The following is a 25,335-nucleotide window of genomic DNA, read 5'->3' on the forward strand; positions in this document are numbered from 1 at the left end:
CTAATGTTCTCCCATGTAAACTATCATATAATTCACAATAAAACACTAAAATAAATAACAGTAAATGTTTTAAGCTAGTGATTCAAAGGTGCAGTGAACTTTGTTCAGAGCAGGTTTTGCAGCAAATAGCACCACACTTTTCTGAGAAATGAGTGTAAACTGTGAGAAAAGCAGAGAATAAAGAAATGGAGGAAATAGAACAAGGCTATCAGATAGTATGTGCGTGGACTTGAGTGAGAGGTGACAAGAACAAGGTCAATAAACTGGCAAGACATCTATATTAGTGGGCTTTGAGCCAGATAAAGGCAGAGGAGGTCTAGACTTGGGTCAGTGGAGTTGTAACTAACTGCAGAGGTTGACTGCCAACCAGGCAGCTAGGACCTTCTGAATTGGGTGTCTGGTGTTAATGGGGTAAGGCCCTAGTACACTGTAGGGAGCAGAGAGAAACAAGTACAGGCCCAGATGATTAGCAAGCCAAGCATAATTCTTTTTAACATAAAAGGGAAAATAAAGCAAGGCGAGGGTGCTAGTAAGGAGACATTCTACTCGATAAAAAGATTTAAGAGGCTGAGATTCAGGTCCCAAAATGTCTGACTTTTCGCTCAAAGCTCAGAGATCAATGATACCAGCAAATGGAATGATTATAAAGAGCCAGTCTTTTCCATTTCACAGTACACTCACATTCCCAAGATTTCCCAGGGTGCTAAACACCTGGCAGGCAAAGACGGACCTCAGCAGTAAGAAATGGACCTTCATTTAGGACCCAGTACCAGAAAGCTCTTTGTCCCCAGGCTGACATTAAACTAGTGTGCCTCAAGAGGCAAGCCGAGGGCCAGGCTTCCACCATCACTCCCAGGTAGAGAGAGTTCAGGGACTCTGATGTAAGAACAACTAGGGCAGTGTGAGCCAGAGGGCCCCTGAGCAGTATGCCGACATCCTTGCTGGCTGAAGGGTGAAGTACCAGCCTGGAGGGACTCAGGCCACTGGGACCCTCTTACACAGGCAAACAGAGAGCCGCAGACGAGTGATATGATGAGAGATCACCTGTAAGGCATTAATTGAGCACCTACTATGGGCCTGTAAGCCCATGGAGGCTCTGGCCTAAAGACACTCAATCTGTTGGCAGGAAGACAATCAGCATTGCAGTAAGGAAAGGCCACAGGTAGTGGCTGAGGCAGGGTCTCTGTGATGACTAGGAACCCTAAGAAACCCACAGACACTTATCCTGTGGAACGTCACCTAATAAAAATGTATGACTTACGCAGTGGGGGAAGTCTTAAGTCATATGTACATGGAATTATTACAAATCTGATTCTCTGAAGTGAGCGTGGGCAGATGGTAGCTTACACTCAATTGGGAACCCTTTGACTAAGAGAAGGTTGTTTGATTAGGTGATGGTTCAGCCTCCATTGACCTCTTGCAACATGTAGGTTAAAAAAGAAAAAAGAGCAAATATGTTACTGGAAGGAGTACCTAAAGGGAAACATAGAATAGGAAAATTAAAGCAGCTTCCTTTGCAGTCAGGGTCCTCAAAAACAGCCAAAGTAATTTTCAATTGCATCTTAAGAAAGGATCATACAAAATGAAAGAAAAGCGTGAAAAATCCAGTAAATTTCAGTATCTTTTCATTTCTTGTCGCTACAGAAAAACTGAAATGTAATTAGTAGGCTAAGTCTTAGTTGCCAGGGAAACCTGATGTAACTAAATCAGAATAGTGTACCCACTGAAACAGACTACCGCTGTGGTGCTGTAGGATCAGCACAAGGTCGGCAGTTCAAACCCACTAGCTGCTCCTTGGAAACCCTATACATGGTCGCTATGAGTTGGAGCCAACTTAATGGCACTTAACAACAACAACAACAACAACAATCTACTGAAGCAGAGTGCACTGAAAACAGATGGGCTTTGAAAGCCTCCATTATTTCCTAATAGAAGGTGGTTGATGGAAAAAGACGAATGTGAAGATTAGAAATGTCTATTTTGTTTACGTGCAGGACCATGCAAATACTCGTTATGCTAATAACGTAAAAAACTGCACACGTGGTCTTTAGGAGACATAGCTCCTGCATCCAGAGCATGTCACTGGTGTCCTTAGTTTCAGTAAGGATCATGGGAGGAAAAAAATATTAACAAGAGACAGAAAAGAATCAATCGGGAAAAACTTGATTTAATTTTTTTACATATTATCACGTTAGTAGAAAACAAAATAAAAAATACAATACTAAGGTAAAAGAGAAAGAAAAGTCACGAGCCAATATTTTTAAATGACAACAATGCATGTTTTGAAAATCAGGAAAAAACATAAACCTGTATCTGTCACATTAATAAACAATTACAACTCTTGATTTTACACCTTGTTGTTGTTGGGTGCTGTGGAGTTGATGCTGACTCAGTGACCTCTTATGACAGAGAAGAGCTGTCCCAAAGGGTTTTCTTGGTTGTCATCTTTCTACAAGCAGGTCACTAGGTCTTTCTCCTGCAGAGCTGTTGGGTTCAAACTACTACTCTGCCAATTAGCAGCCAAGCGCTTCACACCTTAAAACCTACGTAAATCTGTTACAGGTTTTGATAAAACTGACCTTGGCTTTTTATGCTGTTATTAAGTGGCATCAAGGTGGTTCTCTAACTCATAGCAACCCTGGTATAGGATTTCTGAGATGTGGCTATTGGGTTTGAACCTCCGACCTTGAGGTTAGCAGTCCAGTGCAAACCTACTCAATAAACAGGATAGGCAGATTTGCCGATCTAGCTTCATTATTGATCAAAGAACACTTTTTTTAACTTCCAAAACTTTCACATTAAGCAATAGATGCACAGTTAGAAACAACATTCAACAAAAGTATAATATTCAGAGAAGTTCATAAAAATTGATTTTCATATCAAATACCAAAAACACCACATCTGTGGTGTTTCTTCGGGATCAATTTCAGTGGCCTGTACAGTCAAAAATTTTAGACAACTAAACATTTCTAGTGATCTTGTCACTGGTTATTTTGAGTCTACCTTTTCAATGAAAAAACTTATATGTGTCCCACACTGACTAATTGTTGTTGTTGTTAAGTGCCATCGAGTCCGTACCAACTCACAGCGACCTTATGCACAGCAGAACAAAACACTGTCTGATCCTGGGCCAACCTCACTACTGTTGCCACGCTTGAGTCCATCGATGCTGCCAATTGGCCAATCCATTTCGTGATTGGTTCCAACTCCTAGCGACCCTGTATAGTGTTTCCAAGGAGCAACTGGCGGGTTTGAACTGCCGACCTTGGGATTGGTGGTCTAGTGCTGATTCTTCACTGCACCCCCTCAGAAGCTGGAATGATTCCACAGCACACTCACTTTACAAGGCGAGTTGCTGCTAGTTCTGACCCCTCGCTACATTAACTTCCAGGTTGATGTTGTGGCGTGGGCATTTATAAAGAACATATTGGTAATTGAAAGATGCATGATTAGCACATGCTAATTTGAATATTATGTATGCACTATTAAAAATCTACATTCAGCAAACACAGCTGTTTAGACTGAAACCTTAGATAGCAAACTTTTATTTTTTTTCTTTCCATCACTAAAATGGTTTAAGATTCTGATTATTTGCTGAGGACTTGCAAAGAAAATAAACCAAACCACCTTTCCACATACAGCCTTCTCAGCTCAGCTTGGCTTCATCTTTCGTGGCAATGGGCACACCACTCAGTCACCATACTCGAGTTCTGGAATTTATTAGGGAAGTTAACGGATTACAAATTATGTATATACTGCATACATGCCACCCACCATATATATATATATGCCACCCTGTCTACACACACCCCTAACATACACCTCAAACACATGCCACCCCACACAAACGTCCTAACCCACACATACCACCTATCCCAAACCTGCAAACACCTTTCCACATTGTTAAGTGCTGTTGAATTGGTTCTGACTCATTGTGTCCCTGTATAGAGTTTCCGAGGAGTGACTGGTGAGTTTGAACTGTTAACCTTTAGGCTCTCCGTCCATCACTACAAAAGGACTCTTACACTCGTGTTAGACCACACGCACATGCCACCCACACGTCTGCTACTTCCCTACCTCCATATACACAAGCTTGCATGTGTTACCCCAGATGCACATACCACTCCACTCCAAAACGACTTCAGACACATTCTATTCTCCATACCCGGGGCAAAGGGCTGCAGGACTTCCCGGGACTCTTGACAGGTACTCCAGAGGTACACGTGACAGTTACGGTTAAAAGAAGACACGCACTTCCTGCCTGTGTGTCATGACCCAAATCCACCTTTATCTCCCCACTCACACTCCATGAGAACTCTCAGCTCAGGAGCCCACTTCAGAGGAGGGTTAACAGAGTGTCCGTGTTTGCCAATACTGCCCATTAGAAGGGCTGGGGTGAAGAAATCCAGCTGTATGACTCCATTGGTCAATCACACATTTTCTGGCAGCCAGGTTGGGCTGGTCACTTAAGTTCTCTAGAGGTCAGTTTCCTCATCTGACACCAAGAATCATGATAGCATGTGCTTCACAGGACTCTGGTGAAGTTGCATGTTACAAAGTGCAAGGAGCGTACACGCCAGCCCGTACCTATGCTTGGTGCTGCACGTCTGTGGTCCTGAGGGTCTTGTCATCTCAGTGAGAGGTACCAGGCCCCCGAGGAAGGCTCTGGCCACCAGACTGGGCACCCTCTGACACCCTTTCTCCCTTTCATGGAGTTAGTTTCATGCCAATGTTGAGGAGGTCCTCATGTGAGTGGGCTGATCCCAGAACTTCCTTCCTGTTCTACAGAACAGGGAATCATAGCACCAGGCCTGTTTGGCATGGGGCCAATGTGCACACCTTACATGGGTGCAGGGCCTAGGGAGGCATGGGCACAACTCTCCATGGACCTGTGACATGGTGCGTTGGGCTAGAGTGGAGATGACTTTGAGGAGTTCTTTGCTGAGGGTTGTGATGCTCACATGGGCACACCTAACTCATGGAGATCTCAAGTCTGCTCAGGTGCATGTCCCCTGTCTCCACGAAAGTGTGTGTAACACAAACCAGGAGGATCCAGCGATCTGAGTCTGGCCTTTCTCAGGGACTACGGTTCTCGGGAAGCTTCGTGCCACAAGCCTTCTTGCAGTGAAGCCACACCCTTCTTTAAAGCAGAAGGTGACCTTTTCCAGAGTATGTAGGGCCTTTTTATTGTCCAAAAGTTTCATCCAGTCCCGTGGGGAAACCCAGGGCCAGCCAACAAAAGGTAGGTCTGCTCCCAGTGAGTACAGCTCTTGCTTGTGCTGGTGCCTCTCTCAGGGTGGCCCATGGGGCGCTGGGCAGGCAGTATGGTACAGGAGGGCAGTAGCACTGCACACATGCTCCCTTCACCGTGCCCTTGGAGACCCAGCACCACATGTTCCAATGTGACCCAGGCTGGCAGGATGGCAAAGGGGGTGACCAGGCAATTTCTAAACATTGTCCCAGGCAACATCAATCTTTGAAGTGCTAAAGAAATGGGAACTCAGAAAGAACCTAATGGTTCCCCACTGGTTTTTGGGTTTTTTTTTTTTCTTCTTCGTTTTATAATTTATTTTATCTTTTATTTTGTTGAGAAAATGTGAGGGGGCTTCAAAAAGTTTATGGAAAAATGCAATAGGAAGATAATGGGATTTTTTTCCATGAACTTTTTAAAGATCCCTTGCAGATAGACAGCAGAACATCTATCAGTTCAACAATTTCTACTTGTGTATTTCAGTGACATTGATTCTATTTAAGCTGTGTTACCATGGTTGCCTTTCTTTTCCAACTTGGTCCCCTCCCACTGATAGAAGCTCATCGCTCCCTAAGTTTCCTGTCTTTTGAGTTGTTGTTGTCAATTTGATTCCATGTTGTTGTGTTGTTATGTGCCGTGGACTCAGTTCCGACTCATAGCAACCCTGTACAGGGTTTCCGAGGCCGTAAATCTTTATGGGAGCAGAAAGCCTCATCTTTCTCCCGCGGAACAGCTGGTAGTTTCGAACTGCTGACCTTGAGGTTCGCAGCCCAATTCGTAACCACCACGCTACCAGAGAAAAAAGCACAATGCTCAAGGCAGGCATTCTTTTCTGTTGTTCCTGCTGGTTTTCTTAAACAGGATTTATACACAGCTTGTGTTCAACAACGCCATCCCAAACATGTCTCTTCCACAAAACCTAGCTCAAAAGGTACAAAAGCACACTGTCAGAATAGAATACTAAGGTACCCCGTACTTTCAGGCATCTCCACAATCCAGGTGTGCCAACAGGTGTGCTGCAAAAGTGACCCTCCTGCAACCAACAAACTAATAATTGAACTAGAAGCTTCAGAAAAGCTTGTACTTTCAGTACTTCTAGCCCTCCTGATTTGTGAATAATGAACTCTTTCTGACCAACAGTTTGCATAAACATAAAAAATATATATATATAACCCCAAACTCACAGATGTTCAAGCTTGTCCAATTTTTTCTCTGATGGGAAGAGATTGAGACTCAGCAGTTGCAAGCTTCAGTCACATGTTTATGTAAGTTGGTTAAGCCAAAGTTGCAAATTAGAACTGTAGTTTTGGTCCTGGTGGAAATTGCTAAAACAATTGCACCCCATTATAATGGGCATTGGCTTCAAAATCTCTTGTGGAAGTCAGAATACAAGAAAGCAGAGTGTCCCTGGTTCTGTGCCCTGAGAGAGGTGTCCAACTGAAATGCTGCCAGTGCTACACTCATGCACACCTTTCTGTGTCCTCACCAGTCTGAGGCATAGGCGACCTTACTTGAATTCTATGGAGGGACTGAAATCCCACTTCCAAGCCTCCAAAGGATGTGACAAATCAAGGGAAATTTGGGTTGTTTTCCTGATTAAAGTTTTCTTAAGTTTCTTCCTTTCCCTGGGGAAAGGGAAGAGGAACTATCCTCCGAAGTCCCAGTGACTTCTTGTTAAGTATATATATAAATACACACATGTTGAAAGCACATTCTTAATAAAATTATTAATAACTCAGGATGGGAGGAGTCACCTCATGTGGAATCACAGGGTGTTGATACTGTGTTCCCTATTTTGTGGCTACATGCTGTTATGCAGAGTGGGCTCTGACTTCCTGGGGATGTTTCTGTGCGCTCCACAGGTACGAGCTGCTCAATCATGACTGAGCTGAAATACTCCTCAGCTGCAAACATGACTCCACTGAAGGCTAGGATTTCTGCAAGATAAAAATATACTCTACACACACACACACACACACACACAACACACACACACACACACACACACATATGTGGGAGTCCTGGCGTGGTGCTGTGGGTTAACGCGCTCGACTACAATGTCAGCTTGAGCCACGAGGTTGCAATTCAAGCTCACCAGATGCTCCTTGGAAACCCTATTCAGGGTCGCAGTGGGTTGGAGCCGACTTGATGGCATTCAACAAGACACACATGTGAATTGATACAGGCCCCAGAATTGATACAAAAGTCTCAGTATGGCGCTGTGGGGTAATGCAAGGGACTGCAAGGTCGGTTTGAACTGCAAGATCGGCAGTTCAAACTCACCAGCTGCTCCTTGGAAACCCTCTACAGGGTCACTATGGGTCGGAACTGACTTGATGGCACTTAAGAGCAACAACAGTATACAAGAGTACCACCATGTAACCCCAGAAGTTGGAGCGGAGTTTTCCTGCTTAGTGAGGAATTTGGAAGACCCAGCACCCAGTAAAGAAACAGACCACTTGCAGGCCAAGCTACAGCCTTGCTGAAGGGACCTGAGGGTGCAGATGTCTGCTGAAGATGTTCTCCACAACAAGACTTGGGTCAGCGTCACCTTGGGCAGAGGGCATGCAAACACCGGGGTGGTGGGCCCAGGAGGCGGCCATGGTGGGTAAGAAGGCATATGCCTGGGCTCCTGTGGGCAACACTAGACCAAGCAAACCCCATTCTCTCACACTGCATGTCCTGAGTGACAGCTCACCGTACAATGTTTAATGGTCAATTTGGAGTCCTGGTGTGGCACTGTGGGTTAATGCGCTAGACTGCAAAGTAGGTTTGGACTGCAAGGTTGGTGGTTCAAGTAGCTCCTTGGAAACCCTCTAGAGGGTCACTATGGGTTGGAACTGACTTGATGACACTTAACAAGTCCCCATAATGAAAGAGATGACTTAGCCAAGATACAAGCTTAGACTCTTATGTTGACCTGCACAAGAACTAAGGCTCCGGCATGAACTCATGAGTCTCGATGGCTGCTGGGAGTCAGCCCTGGGGACACTGACAGGCTGACGGTTTGTGCGGGGAGGCTGGGGTTCGCTATGGTGTCACCTGGAAATGCAGCGCTTGGGGCCCTAGATCCAGGCCTTTCCCTTTAGCTTCTGTCTCCACTGTCAAGGCCTGTTAAAGTGTCCAGGTGCACGGTGAAGCTGACCGTAATGGAAGTGTGACCCCCAAAGAGGGGCAGGCCAGTGGGCTCTGATCCCATACTCATCAGTCACCGTGAACTCTTGCTCTTTCTGCCCGCCCTCTCGAACCCTCTGCTCCCTCTACCTCCTCCAATGCCATGGTTATGATCATGACTGGGGTTACCTCCCCTCACCTGGACCGTCTAATGGTCCCATGGGGGCCTCTGCCTGTGCCAGGTCGTGCCACCAGCCCCATCAGAGGCTCCCGCGGCCATGGACTGCAACACGGAGGTGCTGCAAGTTACGTTCTAGAGACCCATGGGACATGAACTTCTCTGTACCTGGTTTGGACAAGCACTGGACTATGAACCACAAGGTCGGCAGTTCAAACTCACCAGTCACTTCTCGGAAACTCTATACAGGGTCACTGTGAGTCAGAATGGACTCTCTGGCATTTACCAACAGTAGCAATATCTGGTTAATTAAAAGGTTCCGTGTAATAAAAGTCAGTCAGCTCACACGCATCATGATTGTAGCAGGCACTGGGGGCATGAGTGATGTCCTCCTGCCTCTCCTGACCCTGGCTGTCACAGGCCCCATTAGTCCCTCCACCAGGATTCTGCCGGATGCCACACTCAGCTAATTCTATCACTTAGACTCTGGTCTCAAATTGTTGTTAAGTACCGTGGAGTCAGTTCCAACTCATAACGACCCTGTACAGGGTTTGAGGCTGCAAATCTTTATGGGAGCAGAAAGCCTCATCTTTCTCCTGTGGAACAGCTGGTAGTTTCGAACGGCCAACTTTGAGGTTAGCAGCCTGATTCGTAACCACAATGCTATCACTTTTCCCAAGAAGTTGGCCCTCAACTGCCCCTCCCAAACTAGGTAAGTATAGCAGGGGGCACCTGGCTCTGTGACTTCAGCTTTCAGGAGCTGCCGAAGCCTCCTGGTCTTTCTGAGTACCAAGGACATGCCTGAGTCCTGGCTGGGCTCCCAGCACCAACTGTGATGGCGTGGGCGAGGATGGAAGAAGGCAGGCAGAGGGGCCACTGCCCGCCATCTCCAGTGTGGCCACTGAGTCTGGTGACCAACAGCCAGGGTCCTCTGGTACCTTACACATACCCACAGCCAAGACTGTCTCCGGAGAAACACTCTGAGGAGCTTCCAAGGGAAACGTCAGGAGTGACTGTCCCCCAGAGGCCCAAACAACTCCCAGAAAAAACTGGGCAGAAGCCGCCAAAGAACCTGGCTCCAGGATTGGAGTTGACACTTGCCAGGAGTCTTGGGTCACCCTTGGTGTAGTCCAGAGTGGGGGACACTCGGCTGAGTCCCCAGGCTCTCTTCTGCGGCTGCCTGTCATTCCGCATAGTCCATGGAATTGGGATAAAAATGCCCAGGTTCAGGTCAAGCAACACAAACACGTTTGGTTTTAGGTGTGTTTTCTGGCTTCTCTGCACATGAAATGATTGGAATAGTACCTTCTCTGCGAATCTGTGAGGCTTAGGCTTACAAGTGAACACGGTGGCTCCATTGGATAAGGTCACAAGGTCCATGGTTTGAGCCCACCAGCCACTTTGCAGGCTTTCTGCTTGCTCCACGAAGACCTAAAGCCTTGGAAACCCTCTACCTGGAGTGCCAGGGTTGCAGACCGGTGCTCGGTGCAGAAGCCCACTGCCCACTCTATGTAGGCTAGCGCCCTGACCTCTCTCAGTTACATTGATGAGAAATCAATTTGCTTTCCCTAGCACCAGCAGCCAGTCTCAGGGAGGGCAAGAAGAACCACTGTGGAAAGGCGGCCCTTCCTCACCGGCAGAGGGGAGTCCCCATGTCAGGAAGAATGTAGTACACACAAAATCAAGTTTGGCCAAGGTGCTCTTTATTAAGAGAAATATGTAGCTTTTGGTAAATTCCACTGCAGAGGACACAAACCAGGGGTCACCGCCACCCCCCACCCCAGAGCTGGAACAGCGGCTCCTACTCTGTGTGGCTGCCTGCTTGTGACAGACCACCACCAGGACTAAAGGTCACCCAACAGACAGGCATCAGAAGGAGGCTAAAGAGACAGCCCAGGCAGCGGGGAGAAAGGACAGATGAAACCACTTTCTCTTGTTCAGAGTTAGTTCCCACATCTGACATTACGACTGCACACATGTTCAATTTAAAATGGAAAAGAAGCAAGTCTACAAATCACTACTGAGTACTTAAAAATAAACTCTAGGTGTTTTAGCAGCCCAGGCCCAAACACTGTGGCTTTCCAATATTTCAGCAGCTTCAGATACATTACACTCTTCGGAGGAAGTCCAAATATTTCAGAATCCCAGGAGTGGCTGTGGAGAAAGAATATCACTGGCAACAAAACATTTCAAGACCTGCAGCAGGCAAGCACCGTGGTGCTCATAAACGTATACACGGTTAAACATTCGCGCTACGTAACAAAACAACTCTACATCCTTTTAATACGAGCATGTTTACATTTCTTTGTTTGGTTTCAGGGAAACACGAGCTGTGGGGGTGAGTCTGGTTTGGTCATGGGGCAACTTCACTCTCTCCCCAAAGAGCTCACCTCTCAATACACCCTCTACCTTACCCAGCCACACTTCTTGATGTGGTTCTTTGGATGCTACAGTCAGAGAGACTTGGCTGCAACACCATTGCAGGGTGAAACCTGGTGCACCTTTTCAGGTGTGTGGCTGTATGTGCTTTAGGACTAGGAGCTGGCAAGAAGGAAGGGCCGCAGATCCTGTACAGCACCCAAGGACTGCCCACACAGTGGCCACACAGCATTCCTTTGGCCGGGCCTGAAGGTACAGCTCACCCACCTGGCAGCATCCTTATTGGAGCCCTAGTCAGAAACATCAGAGCGCTCAATGGAATTGAGGCTTTTCCACAGTCGCTTCAAAGTCTTAGCGGCTGAACATTTGAGACAAAGGTGACTGGGGTAACAAAAAAACACTTTTACAAAGAATTGAATGAGGTAGCTGAGGTCAAACACCAAATCCAAAGCATACACAAAGGTGTTGAAGAAATGCCCAGGCGCTTTTCCATGTAAATGGCTACAGGGTCTGATGCGTGCGCTCAGACCTCAAGGAAGGCCGGCTGCAGAGTGGGGGCAGCTGAGGGGCACCATGTGCCAGGTCCACTCGAGGGCAAAGGCCCTGGTTCCAGCAGGGTGCAGGTGCCATCCCCTGAGGGCAAATGACAACAGAATTCGGGGGCCCGGCTAAGGCTGTGGGGAGGGCAGTTCAGTACCCGCTCCCTTCTGGTCCCCTTCACTCTAAGCCCCTGCTCCCAGGCCCAGCAGCTGCTTTCTACACAGCTCTTTCAGATGTGGTGCTCACACACTTCTGGGGTGGGATAAAGCGAAAGATGGTGCTACATTTTGTGACTTTGATGGCAGTATTGATCTTAGGGCCCACACACACATGAGGCGCAAATTTCCACACACTATGTACTCACATCTGCATATCCTGAACTCACAAAACACAACCCACACATCACACATTTCATGGGGTGAACACCCAGGCACACTCATTCATGCACACTCACAGGCCGGGCATGTACACACCCTTGTTGGTACACGGAGAAGAGCAGGGTCCTCCAGAGCAGCAAGCAGAGGCGCGGACAGGCCAAGGCAGGAGGAAGGTGGGCACCAGTAAAAAGAATCTGGAGAGCTTCACCGCTGCCACCACCCAACAACCCTGGTTCCAGGCCAGTCCCCGCTGCCCAATCCCAGGCCACGGAGACATCCAGCCCAGCACTGCGCACACACTGAGGTGCACTGAAGACAAGCAGGGTGAGAGAGTGCGGGGCAGATCCGTCTGCACTAGGTCTCCGAAGTATAGTCACTGCAGGCCAGAGGAGCCGGGGCTGAGAAACTGCTCCACCGCCTCACGCCTGGCTGGGCCTCCATGTGCCCTTGTTCTTTATATTTACCCAGAATGGTTTTGGCTTCTTCAGCATCCTGCAAAGGGCTCTCTCCGTATTCTTCCTTCAGCCACTGTCGGTACTGGAAAGGTTGGAGACAAAGGGAAATGTTATGTGTGATGCCAGCATTCATGGAGACGCTTTCTGTTACCTAATGGTACAAGTTCTGCTCGGTGTGCACAGAGAAATAAAGGTGCTGCAGGCCACCATAGCTCTGCTGGGGCCTGTTGCTCCTGAACAAGGCTAAGAAATATATGCTTCCCCAAGGTTCCGGTCTGGAGATGACAGTTAAGTCAAACCAAGAAAGATGGCACCTTGCCAAAATGGAGACATCAAAGCTAATTCAAGGTATCCAGAGCAGACACCCTACAGTGAAAGGGCCACAGGGCAAAAGCCTGTCAGCCTGCCTGCACGCAAGAAGACAGGCATGTCCCAGGGCTTCTGCCTGTACCGCACAAGTCCCCTAAGAGTGGATTACCTGGTGGACTTCATTCTTCTCAAACTCCTGGAGCTGTCTCTGGAAGCCGAGGTTGGGGTTGGCACAGGACCGACCTGCGCGTACAGTGTGCAGTGCGTCTTCCCAGCCAAAGTCAGTCACGGTCATGACGTACGCAGTGACCAGTGTCACACTCCTGGAGACGCCAGCCAGGCTGCAGGCCGAGAGGTCAGCACATGAGAGGGACTCCCGAGGGCAAGGGCAGGGGTGTAGCCCTGCCCCCATCCACAGGGAGCAGAGAGCACCAAGGCTCCCTAATTTAGAGGCATCCTGCCTTGGATTGTGTGTGAACAGTAACAACGAGACCTAGAAATCACTCAGAAAAAGAACACAGCTTCCCTTTATGAGGGACTTCCAAGAGTTCACGGAAAATGCATATTATGGAAAAAAAAAAAAAAAAAAGATGCATGGATCTCAAAACTTTTTACATAAACTCATACTAATTTGTTTCGATGTATCTGAACAGGGACACTAAAAAAGTTAAGACATCAGTTTGAAAAAAGCCCCTGTTAGAGCAATATGCATTCTCCTAAAATTGTAGCTAGAGCCAACAACGAATTTCTGGTGAAGCTTGAGTAGAAGAAAGGTGAAATTGTTGACGATTTACAAAAAGTGCAAAGGGATAACGCCTCAAAGAAATCAGCAGCTGACAAGTGGATAACTTAGTTTAAGACGGGATGAGACCCTGTGGAGAATGAAGCCTACAGCAGCAGACGATTCACATTCGATTTGAGAGGAAAGAATTCATCTTGTTCGTCCCTAATAGAAGAGGTCTGACAATACCAGCAGACACAGCCTACACCAGAGACACCTCAATGGGTTTGGCTTAGACAATTCCAACCGAAGAATTCATGTTGAACACACTTTCTGCACAATGGGTGCCAAATGTGTTGTCCCCAGATCAGCTACAGAAAAGAGCAGAGTTACTGAAGGAAGTTTTAAGCAGACCCTGAAGTATTTCTCAGAAGAACTGCAGCAGGAGACGAAACATGGTTTGACCACTACGATCTGAAAACAAAGTGCAATCAAAGTCATGGGGTACACCAAGAGGTGAAAGTGGCCTCGTCAGAGCAAAAGTGGAATGGTCATGAAAGGAGATCATGGAGATGGTTTGTTTGGAATGCTTCAAAGGTATTTTGCCTGTTGACTTTCTAGAAGTCCAGAGAACAACATTTGCTTATACTGAGAGCGTTTTGAAGAAGTTAGCCAAAGCTTCAAGCGTCTTTTTCTACACCCATGCTCATTCCTTTCATCAAACAAGCACCATTTCGCAAGAGTCTTGATGGAAAATCCTAAACTGTTCACCTTACGGTCCTGATTTGGCTCCTTCTGATTTCTTTTTGGTCCTTAATTTTAAAACAATCTTTATGGAGCACCTGTTTTCATCAGCTGATGTTAAAAAAAAAGGACGCAACGACATGGTTAAATTCCCAGGACCACTCAGTTCCTTCAGGATGGACTTACTGGTTGATATAGTCACTTACAAAGTATCTTGACCTTGACGGAGCTTATGTGGAGAAGTAAATTTTGTATTTTAAAAAATCTTTTAATTCCATTATCCCACAAACATTTGAGGCCCTCCCCTATTTATTATGCCGACACTGCAGACATTCTAACTGTTCTAGCTTCATCTGCTGTTGGTCTTCTAGTGACTGGGCTCTGCACACTGCAGTTTCTAATTCTGTATCACTACTCAGACACCTTGGACTCCCTCGGACAGATAAAACACAGAAGACACCAAGTTGATCCAAGACCTCCAGGGTCTCTGTGATAAATTCATTGATAAACCTCTATTAGTTGTGAACGATTCAGAGTTTTTAAGGAGTCTGGTTTTCCTAGATATATGAGGGTTAGATGTATAACCCACTAGATGGGAAACTCTTAACAATCTTATTTCCATAAACCAGGCCGAGTGCAAAAGCCGGTAGCCAGGCTCTCCGGCAGGCGGCCAAGGGGACACTTTTGGGTAATAACGGTTCATGATCTCCAGCAGGCTGAGTAAGGGACATTTAAATACATACGCAAATTAAAGGCAGTTAAGGAGAGGTGGTACTTCGTCAAACTTCAAGTATTCTGAGCAAGGGTTTAAGACCGGGAAGTTTAGCAAATTTCTCCCTCTTTGAAAAGCTTGTCTTGAGATGTACACACTCTATGAATGAAGATCCCTGGACCTAGTCATATTCAAATATAAATAATAAAAACCCCACAGCTCTGAAGGTCTCGGTCTTCCTGGGCCCAGAGGCCAAACACGCCACCCCAACAGGGACGAGCAGAGCTGAGGAGCCGGATTTCAGAACACCCCTTTAAGCAACTCCAACTGCACCCCCTCTTGAAGAGCTTCAGAGGCAGTGTAAACGAAAGTTACAAAAGCTGCAATTTGTATTTATGACTCTTCCTGCTCACTTTAAAAGTGAAATGAACTATCACACTGTTTAAGAACTGCATAAAACTGCAGAATACCATTCGTAGAGCAACCAAACCGTTAGGTCCTCTCCACCCTGCTATGAGCTACCTGTCCCTAGAGCAAACTCTGCTTCTCAGGGAGTTCTGTCTTGAGGTCATATGACTGACTCCCCTCCCTTCCAGGTGGGGCTGCCCCAGCCTTGACAGAACCTCACAGGAGAGACCACATTTCCCTAGGGTCCACACTTGAGCAGAACTTCTCTTTCAGAAACAAAAGATTGTTAGTTACACTTCAGTTTATTAACAGTATATAAACTTCAGCCAGGGTAGAGAGGTGGTATGTTAAACCTGCATCCCAAACACAGCCCTGACCCCACAGTGTTGGCTCCCTGTGCCTCAGATAAGTCAGTTATTAGCATGACTATTTGCAGCAATGAATGCCAAGAATCCACGTTTATTGAAATCCTACTACGTGCTAGTATGGCTCAGCATGCATCATCCTCAGGGCATGCTGTACAGCTAATTTTTCACAGTGTGTGCTGGCGTGAGCATTCATATGTGTGTGTGTGCACACAGACAGGCATGTGCTTGTGCAAAGGGCATCGGAATGCAGGGGGTAGCTGTTGATAAGCAACTTAATTCTAAGAGTTTATTCTGATGCTTTCAAAAGTACCAATCTGTCAGTGGAAAAGCAGCTGTCAATCTGGTGTTGAAGTAGTGCTGATGCCCAAACATGCAACCAAGACTCTCCAAGAAGAAACAGTTTTGAAAGTCTCTGGGGTGAGCCTCAGCCCTTGCACGAGCTGTCTGATGGAACCTGAGGGCCAGTAAAGGACAGTGTCCATCAAGTTCTAAAGCCCCTAAGGATATTCTCACAAGGGGTGAAAATGAAAAAGAAATGAGAGTTCTCTTTAGACAAAAGGAAAGGATGACCTGCAAACAGCAGGGGTCAGGGTGGAGTATGTGCTTGGGATTTGCAAGGTAGCAACAATGATTGTTATTGTTGTTAAGTGCCTTGGTGGAGTTGATTCCAACCCATAGCGCCCCTGTATAGGGTTACCAAGGAGCAGCTGGTGAGCTTGAACCACCGACCTTGCAGTTCAAACGACTTCACAGTCTGATGCATTAGCCCACAGTGCCACACGAAAAAACACCCAAAAAAGTCCTTGATGTGACCCAGATGGACCAGAACATGGGGTTACTCTGCAGCAGGGACATACGTACCAGTGCACAAGACAGCTCTCCCCTTTCAGCCGGCACTCGTGGATGAACTTTATACTTTCTTTGAAATGTCTCGTCCTGGGAAGAGAAAAGAAAGGCATCAGGTCTCACCCCCTTACTCACCATTGAAGGGAAGAGAAGCCTGCTCAGGCTTCCAGAGCAGGCCACAGAGCCTCCACGCCCCCACACACCCCACTGCCGGTGCACTGCCGAGGCCCGGGCACCTGAGCACACACTACACTCAGGTCCTGGACTGGCAGCTCAACCTGGAATTTTCACAATGTCTCTACAAGGACTCCCTGGTCCTGCTCACTCGCTGGGTGCATTCCGAGTGCCGACTGCTCAGCAGCCCTGGGGTTCCTGACAACACTTAGACATGCTGCAGCCACGCCGGACCAGGGAGAGCGATGTCCACACTTCTCTGCTCCTGTACGCCTTGACCACTCAGGAACCCAAAACTACTTCCCAATGTTGCTCAGCTTCAACTCTGAAGGGTCCATTTTCCTTCAGGTCATCAGAGTGCAGTGGGGGTGGGGATGATGGCTCGAATCTTTAGTTATCAAGACCAGATATGTAATATGCTTTGTGAACTCAAAGGTCCTATGTAACTATGGGTACTGAAGTCCTCACTTCTATGTGTTTGCTTTAGGGCCCCACTCCTTTCTCTGACTATTCACTCAGGTAAAATCCCCAGTTAAGGAGAACCTTCAATGCACAGGTATTGAGAGCTATAGCCTCAAGATACAAAGGAGACTAGGACTTGCGCTTTGCCTTGATTGAAGCTGCAAACCACGACCAGTGAACCACTGCTGTTCTGGATACACTTGAAAGTATGCTGCGGGTGAAGTACAGACACACTACGTGCTTGTAGATGCCTTCCATCTTGGAATGGCTTAGTGAGCACCAGTGCACCAAAAAGTTACTCATTAACTAAATTCACTTCCCTTTAAACACTGATTTGAGTACTGACAATTTGCCAGGAATGCTGATAAGCCGTGGGAATGTGGTGGCTCTGTAGGTTAAGCACTGGACTACGGACCACAAGGTTGGCGGTTCTAGCCCACCAGATGTTCTGCAGGAGAAAGATGAGGCTTTCTGCTCCCACAAAGATTTGCAGCCTCAGGCACCTAAGACAGGGTAGCTATGAGTTGGAATTGACTGGACGGCACTTGGCAATAACCATAACTGATGTGCTGTAAGAGATTCTGAGATCTCTGATTGCCAAAAACTCATGAGGGGTGATAGGGCAAGTCAATGTAAGAGGCACGGGACACGCCGGTGTGTTACAACGCACTCACTCAATACAGGTATTGACAGCACAGCACACCCGATACTCGATAGCCAGGCCAGGCACACACGCACACAGACACACTCACAGGTACACACTTACCCACACACTCTATCAATAAGTGCCAGGCATGTGTCTCCGCAGGGGCACGCCAAACTCTTACCTGAAACCTGTCACTACTAGAACACTGCAAAATATGCTTCAGAGACCTTTGCCAGTGACAAATGCTCCCCGATGCTAGAGAGTTACAACTCTACCCGCAAGGACTGATTTAGTACAGAACAGACAAGAGGAGAGTTCCTGATGGAATCCTGATATCTGAAGTATGAGTCCTGAAAGGGCTCTTCCAGGGGCTGAGAAGCGGAGCCCACAGGCAAGGTGGGTGAGCAGATGACATGGGCTGGGGGCACTGGGGCAGAGGGGAGGCAGGCCTTGGGTCTCTCTAGCAAAACCAGTAATCTGGTCTAGTCTTGAAGTGCTGGTGCTAAAGGTGACATTGAGCGAGGCGCTGGGTTCTCCCAATCGTTGGCTGTGGCAACCACAGCTCCTGTTCTATGGGTCTCTCAGGTTGAGATGAGCTGAGTGTGACCAAAGAGGGGAGAGCATGATGAAAGGCAGGAAGTCCCCCTGGTGCCTGGGAGCACACAGTAGGGACTGTGAGACTGAGGGGGGTCACAGGTCCTCCCACCAAGGTAGACAGCTGCATTTTGGGGACACACACTTGTAAAGGAGCTACTAAATCACTCTACTGAGACCTGAGAGTGGGAACATCTGCTATTCGGCACTTACACGGCTCTCACCCAACTGCAGCCAGGATGAAATCAGTTCTGCAAATATTGTGGGCTCGAGAATCTGCCTCTCTAAATAAGAGGCAACACGCCTCCTCAGGTGTCAAAAAGAGCTGATTCACAGTCAAAGGCAGCTCAGTGACCAGTAAGGGGCCACAGGTCTCTGGGAGGAAGAAGACCCCTCCCCAGCTGGGCCCTGAGCCCTTGTGACTCCATTTGTCAAGAGATAAATGCAGGGCAAACCCACACAGTGGCCTCCACTTCGAGGAGGGAAAAGGGGCTGGGGGCCCAGGCATGACACCGGGGCCCAGGCTCCACTGCAGCTCAGGCCAAGGACACAGGCCGGCCTTGAGGGCACTGCCTAGAGACCACCCCAAACCTGACTCATGAACACCAGAGATCAAGCCAAGTAGCCGTCCCTAGAAATGCCTCTTCCAAGAAAAGCCAGGAGGCGGTAAGATGACCACTGATTTAGAATCCAGCTACGCTGTGAGGGGGGTTATTTCCAGGGAAGCTAATGACATAAGTCCAAGTCCTGCTCACTGAACCCCCTCCTTCAGAATGGGAAGTACCGGGACCCAGTCCTCAGATTGCTCAATTCCCATTTGAAGCAGAAACTCACATTTAAAGCTCCCTCCCTACCACAAGCAGTTTCAATGAATGCAAGTTCCCTCTTTCTACTCTTTGGTTTATTGGCACTTAGCCTTTACTTGGATTAAACAAACAAACAAACCCATGTAGAGTGAATCCCATTCAAGTGGTGGGAGGCAGGCTTATCGAAATGGAAGCACTATTTAAACCAATGGGTGTTACTAGGTCACAAGAGCCTGGGGCTATGTGCACCTTACAAGCTGACTGCAAACCCCCGCAGCCAACTCTGCTGGGAGGCAGAAAGTCAGCAGCTCTTTCGCTCTGTGAAGACACTGGTCCCCTCACTCACTACTCCTCTTGCCCCCAAGCCTCTCCATCCAACATCCAGGAACAGCAAGCACCAAGCCTGTGTGTCCCGGAGGCTGCCAGAGAGCGAGCAGGGCAGCTGTCCGGTAAACCGCCCTGCACCTCTCCTGGAACACAGCAGTGCCGGGGCTGGCTCATGCTGGGGTGCACTCTTGATTCTGTGGAGCCAAGACTCCACAGCCTGTAGGTTGTGACCCCAATTGTAGGATCTGACAGTCTTGTCCTACTGACAAGTGTTCTGTTTGCTGTATTGGGAGGCCGGGGATGTAGTCGAGCTGCAGTGAGTTTGGAACCGAGTGGCAAAGAATTTGACCTCAAAGGCCAGGTTGTATTTGAGTGCAAAAGCCACAAGAGCATGTGCATAGAGAGGTATGCACAGAAATGGATGGAAGTGTATAAACAATATATATAAAATATATACATTTGTCAAGTGCCATCGAGCTGGTTCCGACTCACAGCAACCCTGTATAGGGTTTCCAAGGAGCAGCTAGTGAGTCTGAACCACCAGTCTTGAGGTTTGCAGTCCAGTACTGATCATATATATAGAGAGAGAGACTTCAAAAAGTCCATGGAAAAACTGAATGAAAACAGGCTGGAATTTCTCCACGAGCTCTTTGAAGATCATATATATATATATATATGTGTGTGTGTGTGTGTGTGTATCTATGTGTGTGCATGTATGCATATATGTATGTGTGTGTCTCTGTTTATGTATGCATGTATATATATGTGTGTGCCTGTGTGTGTATGTATGCATGTATATATGGTATATGTATGTGTGTGTCTCTATGTGTGTGTATGTATGCATGTATATCTGGTATATTCATGTGTATGTCAATATAGATGAGGAAAAACAGGAAAGACAAATATCCTTGGATTTTGTTTCCCTCAGAAAGGCATGATTTTCCAACAAGCAGATGGGTAAAGTGTTCTATCTTGGCCCAGGCCTGGGAAGATGAAACTGCTTCTGTCTGCACCAGAATCAGTCCAAGTCCCCCAGGCCTCTCTGCTTCTGAAGACACCTCCTCACCTGCACACCCCCCACTCCACCTCCAGGAGTACCCAGCACCAAACATAAGCACTCAGACTTCTATCAGGGGTACCCCGCTTTTGCACAGGATGTATGGCCAACATGTAGAAATACCCTACTTTTTATTTTGCCAGATAAGGTCATTTAAGAAATAAACTGAATAAAGTCTTTCTCCCATCATTTCACAAAACAATAATTTAGCAGCAAAAGGTAAGTTCTTTCATTTGAATTTAAGTGACGTGTAGTGAAAAACTCCACACACATCTTCCTTCCTTCTCCCTTCTCGCTGTGAGCCAGGAACAGAGCTGACTTCCTGGAAGCCAGCCTAGTGGTGCGTAGCTGGGGACCATGGGGACATGTGTGTGTGCTTGCTGGAGGCAGGACACAGGAGCCCAAACTCTGAGTTGGTAAAACTGTACTTTAACAACGAAAGTAAAGAACAATGGAAGAGAGAAAAAAGAGTTGAAGGGATAGAAGGTATCTGCTAAACGACAGAAATAACAGACAAAAAGGGAGGGAAGTGGGATAAGACAAGGGAGCTTTACTGATGTTTTTAATACAAAGCGAATGCCTCTTTTCCCACAAAAACCTCAAGAAATTCAGACTTGCTCAGTTCTCAAACCACTGAATGTCACAGGCCCTGCTGTAGTGAAGCAATATGACAGACACATGGTCTGGTATAGACAAATTCCCTCAGACTCGACAGAAAAAAAGGCTATGATTCCCTTAAAGATGTCTAACTACAAAATACCAATTTAATATCGATTCCAGCAAGAATGAGTAAATTTCAGCTATTCTCTCTTAAGATACATTAATATGCCTTACTTGAGTGGACTGAAATATAACCTTATTTTTGGAAATACACCGTGTTCATAAAACAAAACAAAACAAAACAAAAACCACTTTCCCATACACTATCTCACTATGAAAATCCTGTCAGGGAGGCATTTTACATTTGAGATTAAAATTACTTGTCTAAGAAAGCCTTTAAAGAAAACTAGCTTATGATTGCTTGCAAAAGGCACCATTCCTAGCCTGTCCCATCACTGAGCAAATCCTGGGGAAGGACACATGGTATGTGCAAACTCTCGGTGTCTCGAGTGTGACAAAATCACATAAAACCTACACACTGGGGCTAAGGGAACTATGAGAATTTGAACTTTTACATTTCCTGTCTCTGCAAAGCAAGGTGGTTAGGGGAAATGGGCTGAAATTTCAATGAGTTAATGCTATCTCAAGGAGTCTTAGTGGCATAGTGGTTAATTTCTTGGCTGACAACAGACAGGTTGCAGGTTGGAACCCACCAGTTGCTTTTGAGGGAGAAAGATGTGTCAGTTTACTTCTGTAGCAACTGACAACCTTGGGAATCCTATGGGGCAGGCAGTTCACTGGGCAGCTTGGATTAGGATTTGGTGCCCATGTTAGCTCACACCAGGTTTCTGTATTTTACATTCCTAGAAAACCAGAGTGGGAGATTCTTGAGGAGTAAAGCCAAGACAGGAAACTGACCTTTCTGGGCAGTTTGCAACAACTGAATGCCAAGTGCCAAGGGAAAACAGGCGGTCTCAAAGGTCAAAAGACTTTAATCATAATTGGTCAGAATGATTCCTGTTGGAATTTTGGGGAAAGATTTAGGTTATAAGACCTTAAATTATATCAAAACTTGAAATCACTCTTTAAACTTATATGGTGCTGTGTGCTAATGCGTCAGACTGCAAAGTCGTTTGAACTGCAAGGTCGGCGGTTCAAGCTCACCAGCTGCTCCTTGGAAACCCTCTATAGGGTCGCTATGGGTCGGAATCGACTTGACGGCACTTAACAACAACAACAAGCTTAAAACAGTAAGTAATACTCTTTCCTAAAATTCATTTTGTCATTAAATATAGGAACCCTCAGCCCTCAGAAATTCACTATGATTCCTACTGTTTTGGTCAGCTAGGGCATTGCAAACACTTCTAAACATCCACATGGCTGATGGTACTACAAAGTAAGGTTCACTGGCCTGCACCTGTCAATTTTGTTGGTAACGAATCCAGGTGATCTGTGGTGGGTCACATGGTGCGAACAGTGAAGTGTTCCACCTGTAAGCTCTAGGCTAAGAGTTTGATTATGTCATGAACTCATGTTCATCATTAAAAACTTTAATGTCAGGCTTTACAGTGAAATACTTGTAACAGGGAAGGAGAAACTTAAGCTATTTAATACGCTGCCTCTCAACATATATTGAGTCCATCCAACGTTGCAAAGGGAACTCCATGATCTCCAGAAAACTTCACCAGAGCAAGAAACAGTTATAGAATCGTGGACTGTTAAGTGGTTGTTAGGAGACGCTGTGTTGGTTCTGACTCACAGCGACCTTCTGCACAACTGTGTTTGAGCCCATTGCTGCTGCCACTGTGTCAGTCCATCTCATTGGGGTCTTCCTCTCTTTCACTGCTCCTCCACTTTTCCAAGCATAATGTCCTTGTCCTGGGACTGATCCATCCTAACAACATGCTCCAAAGTATGAGAGATGAAGTCTCCCCATTCTGGTTGGACTCTTCCAAGACAGATTTGTTGATTCTTCTGGCAGTTCTTAGTACTTTTAAGATTCTTCTCTAACTGTAACTCAAATATATTAATTCTTCTACAGTCTTCCTTATTCATTGTCCAACTTTCATATGCAGATGAGGCGACTGAAAATGCTATAGCATGGGCGCACCTTAGTCTTCAAAATGACGTCTTTGCTCTTAAACATTTTAAAGAAGTTGAGTGGTCGTTTGATTTCTTGACTGTTGCTTCTATGAGCACTGGTTGTATATTCAAGCAAAATGAAGTCTTTGACAACTTCTCTCCTGGTGTGGAATGTACGGTTGTTTTGAACTCCAAGGTCAGTGGTTTGAACTCATGAGCTGCTCCTCTAAAACCCTAAACAGGGTCTTCTATGATTCGGAACAACAAGAACTCCGTTTACCATGATGTTATTCATCTGTCTAGTTGAGCGGATTTCTGGTCTCTATACATTGAGGTGCAATCCATACTCTTTACATTGAAGGCTGTGGTCTTAGATCTTGGTCAGTAAGGGCTCCAGTTCTCTTTCCTTCCAAAGGACGAAGCAAGGTTGTGTCATCTGCCTATCTTAGGTTGCTGAGTCTTCCTCCAATTTTATTTCTGAATTCATCAACAAGTAACAAAAGCTTACACACACGACTACGAGCAAAGCGCTCAACAGGCGAGCACTGCCTTTGGTGAGTTCTGGTCTCGACTTCCTTTTCCAACCGAAATAAGGCAATTAGACTGTTGTAGGACCTCAGACGAAAGACGATCAATCTTCATTGACCCTAAACAGCAGCATGAACTCTTTGTCTGAAGTCGTTTTATTCATTTACCTCAACGTTTAAGCTGTAGCCACTACCCAAAAGACAAGAACCTGAATACCAGTCCACATGCTCATCCTGATGCCAAGAAGGCAATAAAAACATACACTGTAGACTTGCTGGTTAGAGAGAACAAGCTCAGATATTATGGGTCAGCACTCTGACACTAGGGGCTGGCTGTGATTTGCTGGTGTAGATGGAAGGCTTGTTTGTAGGAGAGAGGACTTGAATGATTCACTGGAGTTCATGCCCTTTGTCCCCTTACCTTTTGACACAAGCACATTTTCTAAAGGCACTGAGATAGGCCCTTGAGCACCAAGACTTTTTATTTCAACTACTTCTTCTGCAACTCTCAAAATGTACTAATGCACTTTTGAAAGTGCTTTGAGCCATAGAAAACACATTCACAAATTAGATCTCATCCCAAAACATTCCTGAGGGCAGGCACTTTTTTAAAAGGATGAGAGCACCACTGCGGTTTCGTAGTAGGTTAAAATGACTTAGCCGAATGAAGACACCCATTCCGCATCTTCTTGCTGCGTGGCCTCGTGCTTGCTTGTCTGCGGCGCAGGACAGCTCAGCATAACTCTGGACTCGGTCAGTCGGAGTGTTCATCACCATGGGTTGGCTGCTGGTGGAGTCCCCAGAGCAATGTAAACACAGGTAGCTAATACACTTACAATCGGGTTCTTCTATAGGTATAGACTAGCTCCATTGTATGTTAGAACCTCAGCTTGAGATGAGGAAAGCAACCATTCTAAAAATATCCACTAAAACCATTGGCCAGGAGACTGCTGTGATCTTTGGAGAAAAGCAGTGGCTCACTTCCTTCCGTATGCACCATGCCCTTCCAACCACTTCTGTTTCTCGGCACGACTAGTAACCAAGGAAGTTCTCTAATGCTCCTTCCCCTGTGTGTTAGCCTAGAGTGTTCATTGATTTTTCTAGTGGTCCTAGTACTCTCTTTTCCACCATCCTCAATTTTCAAGATTCATCTTTCTGGGATTTATCAAAAGTTAGTGTAGCAATACAGCCCTTGGATTGGGTGTTTTTGCCACCATTTCTACCTACTCTTGCCTTTTCCTGGGCTAACTCTATGCCACCTGCCCTCTGCCTGCCTTCCTCTATGCCAGTTGGCCTGGTTCGAACCCCACACCTTTAATCAGGTTGAAATTACAAAGTTAATGCATAGCCTGTGATCTCTCTGCCACCCAGCAGTGAAAAGTCAGGGCCGGATGATAGGTCTATATTTAATTACTTCCAGGGAGGCAAGGTATCATTAGGACTTAGGATTACGGTTTAGATGCCATGTGACTGGAGGGCCAAGAAGGATGGTCCTGGCCAGTGGGTGGCCACCCAAATTCACATCCAAATGTATGCATTTCTCCAGCAGCATGGCACCAAACAGCATCCCAGTGAGTCCCCTGTCTTAGAACTCCAGAGCGCAGTACAATGCCAGCATGGGATCAGAGGCAGGCAGGCTCAGCTGCTCTCCTCCTGCC

The 25,335-nt window shown here is 46.6% G+C and overlaps 1 protein-coding gene across 1 annotated transcript in view; it reads right to left on the bottom strand.

Annotated features, from left to right (window-relative positions):
* Positions 1-10,650: 10,650 nt before the first annotated feature.
* The window catches only part of DUSP22 (dual specificity phosphatase 22), a 40,508-nt gene continuing 25,823 nt past the window's right edge, over positions 10,651-25,335 (bottom strand). Inside the window, exons 3-6 of the mRNA XM_006870569.1 lie at positions 16,418-16,492; positions 12,773-12,944; positions 12,304-12,376; positions 10,651-10,697 (exon numbers count right to left, since the gene is read on the bottom strand). Of these exons, the coding sequence (XP_006870631.1) occupies positions 10,651-10,697; positions 12,304-12,376; positions 12,773-12,944; positions 16,418-16,492 (367 nt within the window). The remainder of the gene's footprint in view (positions 10,698-12,303; positions 12,377-12,772; positions 12,945-16,417; positions 16,493-25,335) is intronic.

This window comes from Chrysochloris asiatica, unplaced genomic scaffold (genome assembly GCF_000296735.1).
Source record: "Chrysochloris asiatica unplaced genomic scaffold, ChrAsi1.0 scaffold00144, whole genome shotgun sequence".
Classification (NCBI taxonomy): domain Eukaryota; kingdom Metazoa; phylum Chordata; class Mammalia; order Afrosoricida; family Chrysochloridae; genus Chrysochloris; species Chrysochloris asiatica.